Source organism: Oncorhynchus mykiss, chromosome 2, assembly GCF_013265735.2.
Source record: "Oncorhynchus mykiss isolate Arlee chromosome 2, USDA_OmykA_1.1, whole genome shotgun sequence".
NCBI classification, from domain to species: domain Eukaryota; kingdom Metazoa; phylum Chordata; class Actinopteri; order Salmoniformes; family Salmonidae; genus Oncorhynchus; species Oncorhynchus mykiss.
Window position 1 is genome coordinate 1,303,674 of NC_048566.1, and position 6,327 is coordinate 1,310,000.

Below are 6,327 nucleotides of genomic sequence, written 5' to 3' on the forward strand. Positions count from 1 at the left end.
CTCTCTTACAACACACTTCCTAGTCTCCTACTGTACTTGTGCCTCCAAATCCAATCTTTCCGTTGGTTGTCTGTGACATATCTGGAGATAGAATTGTAAGAGGTATAGTGAGGATGGTCAGTGTGGTACATATGATGGAAGAAGATATAGTGGGGATGTCAGTATGGTAGATATGATAGTAGGAGGTATAGAGTGGATGGTCAGTATGGTAGATGTGGTGATAGGAGGTATAGTGGGGATGGTTAGTATGGTAGATATGATGGTAGGAGATATAGTGGGGATGGGCAGTATGGTAGATATGATGGTAGGAGATATAGTGGGGATGGGCAGTATGGTAGATATGATGGCAGGAGCTATAGTGGGGATGGTCAGTATGGTAGATATGATGGTAGGAGATATAGTGGGGATGGTCAGTATGGTAGATATGATGGTATGAGATATAGTGGGGATGGTCAGTATGGTAGATATGATGGTAGGAGGTATAGTGGGAATGGTCAGTGTGGTAGATGTGATGGTATGAGATATAGTGGGGATGGTTAGTATGGTAGATATGATGGTAGGATATATAGTGGGGATGGTAGGAGAAATAGTGAGGATGGTCAGTGTGGTACATATGATGGAAGAAGATATAGTGGGGATGTCAGTATGGTAGATATGATAGTAGGAGGTATAGAGTGGATGGTCAGTATGGTAGATGTGGTGATAGGAGGTATAGTGGGGATGGTTAGTATGGTAGATATGATGGTAGGATATATAGTGGGGATGGGCAGTATGGTAGATATGATGGTAGGAGATATAGTGGGGATGGGCAGTATGGTAGATATGATGGCAGGAGCTATAGTGGGGATGGTCAGTATGGTAGATATGATGGTAGGAGATATAGTGGGGATGGTCAGTATGGTATATATGATGGTAGGAGTATTAGTGGGGATGGTCAGTATGGTAGATATGATGGTAGGAGGTATAGTGGGAATGGTCAGTATGGTAGATGTGATGGTATGAGATATAGTGGGGATGGTTAGTATGGTAGATATGATGGTAGGATATATAGTGGGGATGGTAGGAGAAATAGTGGGGATGCGCAGTGTGGTAGATATGATGGTAGGAGATATAGTGGGGGTGGTCAGTATGGTAGATATGATGGTAGGAGATATAGTGGGGATGGTTAGTATGGTAGATATGATGGTAGGATATATAGTGGGGATGGTAGGAGAAATAGTGGGGATGGGCAGTATGGTAGATATGATGGCAGGAGATATAGTGGGGATGGGCAGTATGGTAGATATGTGGTAGGATATATTGTGGGGATGGTAGGAAAATAGTGGGGATGGGCAGTATGGTAGATATGGTGGTAGGAGGTATAGTGGGATGGGCAGTATGGTAGATATGATGGTAGGAGATATAGTGGGAATGGTTAGTATGGTAGATAGGATGGTAGGATAAATTGTGGGGATGGTTAGTATGGTAGATATGATGGTAGGAGATATAGTGGGAATGGTCAGTATGGTACATATGATGGTAGGAGTATTAGTGGGGATGGTCAGTATGGTAGATATGATGGTAGGAGGTATAGTGGGGATGGTCAGTATGGTAGATATGATGGTAGGAGTATTAGTGGGGATGGTCAGTATGGTAGATATGATGGTAGGAGTATTAGTGGGGATGGTCAGTATGGTAGATATGATGGTAGGAGGTATAGTGGGAATGGTCAGTATGGTAGATGTGATGGTATGAGATATAGTGGGGATGGTCAGTATGGTAGATATGATGGTAGGAGATATAGTGGGGATGGTCAGTATGGTAGATATGATGGTAGGAGTATTAGTGGGGATGGTCAGTATGGTAGATATGATGGTAGGAGGTATAGTGGGAATGGTCAGTATGGTAGATGTGATGGTATGAGATATAGTGGGGATGGGCAGTATGGTAGATATGATGGTAGGAGTATTAGTGGGGATGGTCAGTATGGTAGATATGATGGTAGGAGATATAGTGGGGATGGTCAGTATGGTATATATGATGGTAGGAGTATTAGTGGGGATGGTCAGTATGGTAGATATGATGGTAGGAGGTATAGTGGGAATGGTCAGTATGGTAGATGTGATGGTATGAGATATAGTGGGGGTGGTCAGTATGGTAGATATGATGGTAGGAGATATAGTGGGGATGGTTAGTATGGTAGATATGATGGTAGGATATATAGTGGGGATGGTAGGAGAAATAGTGGGGATGGGCAGTATGGTAGATATGATGGCAGGAGATATAGTGGGGATGGGCAGTATGGTAGATATGTGGTAGGATATATTGTGGGGATGGTAGGAAAATAGTGGGGATGGGCAGTATGGTAGATATGGTGGTAGGAGGTATAGTGGGATGGGCAGTATGGTAGATATGATGGTAGGAGTTATAGTGGGAATGGTTAGTATGGTAGATAGGATGGTAGGATAAATTGTGGGGATGTTTAGTATGGTAGATATGGTGGAAGGAGATATAGTGGAGGTGGGCAGTATGGTAGATGTGATGGTAGGAGATATAGTGGGGATGGTCAGTATGGTAGATATGGTGGTAGGAGATATAGTGGGGATGGGCAGTATGGTAGATGTGATGGTAGGATATATACTAGGGATGGTTAGTATGGTAGATATGGTGGTAGGAGATAGAGTGGGGATGGGCAGTATGGTAGATATGATGGTAGGATATATTGTGGGGATGGGCAGTATGGTAGATATGGTGGTAGGAGATATAGTGGGGATGGGCAGTATGGTAGATGTGGTGGTAGGAGATATAGTGGGGATGGTAGGAGAAATAGTGGGGATGGGCAGTATGGTAGATATGATGGTAGGATATATACTAGGGATGGTTAGTATGGTAGATATGGTGGTAGGAGATAGAGTGGGGATGGGCAGTATGGTAGATATGATGGTAGGATATATTGTGGGGATGGGCAGTATGGTAGATATGGTGGTAGGAGATATAGTGGGGATGGGCAGTATGGTAGATGTGGTGGTAGGAGATATAGTGGGGATGGGCAGTATGGTAGATAGGACGGTAGGATAAATTGTGGGGATGGTTAGTATGGTAGATATGGTGGAAGGAGATATAGTGGAGGTGGGCAGTATGGTAGATGTGATGGTAGGAGATATAGTGGGGATGGGCAGTATGGTAGATGTGATGGTAGGATATATAGTGGGGATGGGCAGTATGGTGGTAGGATATATAGTGGGGATGGTCAGTATGGTAGATATGATGGTAGGAGATGTAGTGGGGATGGGCAGTATGGTGGTAGGAGATATATTGGGGATTATCAGTGAGGTTAGTATGGTAGATATGATGGTAGGAGATATAGTGGGGATGGTCAGTATGGTAGATATGATGGTAGGGGATATAGTGGGGATGGTTAGTATGGTAGATATGATGGTAGGATATATAGTGGGGATGGTTAGCATGGTAGATATGATGGTAGGAGGTATAGTGGGGATGGTAAGTATGGAGATGTGATGGTAGGAGATATAGTGGGGAGGGTCAGTGTGGTAGATATGATGGTAGGAGATATAGTCGGGATGGTCAGTGTGGTAGATATGATGGTAAGAGATATATTGGGGATGGTCAGTGTGGTAGATGTGATGGTAGGATATGTAGTGGGGATGGTCAGTGTGGTTAGTATGGTAGATATGATGGTAGGAGATATAGTGGGGATGGTCAGTATGGTAGATATGATGGTAGGAGGTATAGTGGGGATGGTCAGTATGGTAGATATGATGGTAGGATATATAGTGGGGATGGTCAGTATGGTAGATATGATGGTAGGAGTATTAGTGGGGATGGTTAGTATGGTAGATATGATGGTAGGATATATAGTGGGGATGGGCAGTATGGTGGTAGGATATATAGTGGGGATGGTCAGTATGGTAGATATGATGGTAGGAGTTATAGTGGGGATGGTCAGTATGGTAGATGTGATGGTAGGAGTATTAGTGGGGATGGTCAGTATGGTAGATATGATGGTAGGAGGTATAGAGGGGATGGTCAGTATGGTACATATGATGGTAGGAGTATTAGTGGGGATGGTTAGTATGGTAGATATGATGGTAGGAGTATTAGTGGGGATGGTTAGTATGGTAGATATGATGGTAGGAGGTATAGAGGGGATGGTCAGTATGGTACATATGATGGTAGGAGTATTAGTGGGGATGGTCAGTATGGTAGATATGATGGTAGGAGTATTAGTGGGGATGGTTAGTATGGTAGATATGATGGTAGGAGGTATAGAGGGGATGGTCAGTATGGTACATATGATGGTAGGAGATATAGTGGGGATGGTCAGTATGGTAGATGTGATGGTAGGAGTATTAGTGGGGATGGTCAGTATGGTAGATATGATGGTAGGAGGTATAGTGGGGATGGTCAGTGTGGTCAGTATGGTACATATGATGGTAGGAGTATTAGTGGGGATGGTCAGTATGGTAGATATAATGGTAGGAGGTATAGTGGGGATGGTCAGTATGGAAGATATGATGTTAGGAGGTATAGTGGGGATGGTCAGGGGATGTCAGTATGGTAGATATGATGTTAGGAGGTATAGTGGGGATGGTCAGGGGATGTCAGTATGGTAGATATGATGGTAGGAGATATAGTGGGGATGGTTAGTATGGTAGATACAATGGTAGGAGATATAGTGGGGATGGGCAGTATGGTGGTAGGAGGTATAGTGGGGATGGTCAGTATGGTAGATATGATGGTAGGAGATATAGTGGGGATGGGCAGTATGGTGGCAGGAGATATAGTGGGGATGGTCAGTATGGTAGATATGATGGTAGGAGGTATAGTGGGGATGATCAGTGTGGTTAGTATGGTAGATATGATGTTAGAAGGTATAGTGGGGATGGTCAGGGGATGTCAGTATGGTAGATATAATGGTAGGAGGTAGCTCAGCCTGGCTTCTTCCAAAACTTTTCAAAGGAGAGCATGTTCAGACCTGTCTTTGAAGAAGTGGTAGTCCCTCTCTTTCTCTCTGTCCCTCTCTCTCTCTCTTTGTCTGTCTGCTTCTCCCTGCTCCCTCTTGCGCAATCTCACTCACCAACAACTGGACATAAATAATGTCACTATGTCTCTGTCTGAGTCTCTGCACTGATTCTAGACATACCATACTCTCTCTCTCTCTCCCCCCTCTCTCTTCTCACTCTCTCCTCAAATTAAAAGTGATATGAATGTACTGCCAGATAATCATTACAATGTAATTATCACACGGATATAATACCATTATTATAGGTAGTAGTGTAGTAGGATAATGTATCAAACATGTTTCATCTAAAACTTTGTATCATAAATAATGTAGTTATGTTATCGCAGATTATAGCTCGCCCCATGTTTGTTTACTCAAACATGATCGTATTATCAGTTTGCGTAGGCCCGCTCTTAAATGTTAGGCGCATAATTACAGGTTTGAGTAAAACTCCGCGGTGCGAGGGAGGGAGAAAGAGAGAGAGAGAGAGAGAGAGAGAGAGGAAAAAGTCCTGCCTCTGAAAAGATTTCCTGTTTCGCGACAGAGAACCCACGTCCATGCTCTGACTCGACGTAGTGTGCCCTCTGCGTTCACAGAGAGATTCTTCAGCAGTGAGTGTTCAGCTGAGCTGGAGAACGGTGTTTGGTGAAGGCAGTCTGCCTCTCGGAAAAGCGCGGCTCAAACTTTCAACGCTGCGATCTTGACTTCCACAAAGCTTTCTCTTTATTAAACTTGTTTTTTTTTTATTGAAGCGGGATATATTTTAATGAACAACTGTGGTAAATATATTTACTGTCATGGAGCGACGTGGGTTTTCCTTACTGTGCTGGGGCACGATACCTTTCCTGTTTATATCCGTTCTGGAACCGAGCGGAGTCGGTGAGTTATTACAGTTGAAGTTCATCCTCTTGACACTTTTACGTGTTGTGCAGTGACGTAAACAACTGTCATTTACATGTTTTGTTGTTGTCAAGACTACCCTAATGCTTGCCATTTAAAATAAGTCTAACTTGTAAAGACTCTGTATGAGCTATTGGTATATGGTATATGCGATAAGAGAACGTCTCTTCAAAACAGCGCAACAGGTGACACTTCCACGAAACATTGCAGAGTTGAAGTTCCAGGATTTTAGGATAAAATCATTAGATAATATCACTAGAACATAAGAAGAAGAAGAATGTATTATCATTAGATAATATCATTAGAAAAATAAATACGATATTGTTGTATAGTAGGCTATAACCGACGTAAATGACGTTTATCCTCCCATCTGTCTGTCTGTTTACCGTTTATGTGATGCATGGGACTGTATTAGGCTACACGAG

At 43.2% G+C, this 6,327-nt stretch overlaps 1 protein-coding gene across 1 annotated transcript in view; it reads left to right on the forward strand.

Annotated features, from left to right (window-relative positions):
- Positions 1 to 5,528: 5,528 nt before the first annotated feature.
- Positions 5,529 to 6,327, forward strand: part of tgfbr2b (transforming growth factor beta receptor 2b) — an 81,735-nt gene continuing 80,936 nt past the window's right edge. Inside the window, exon 1 of the mRNA XM_036934986.1 lies at positions 5,529 to 5,881. Within this exon, the coding sequence (XP_036790881.1) occupies positions 5,800 to 5,881 (82 nt within the window). The 5' untranslated portion in view covers positions 5,529 to 5,799. The remainder of the gene's footprint in view (positions 5,882 to 6,327) is intronic.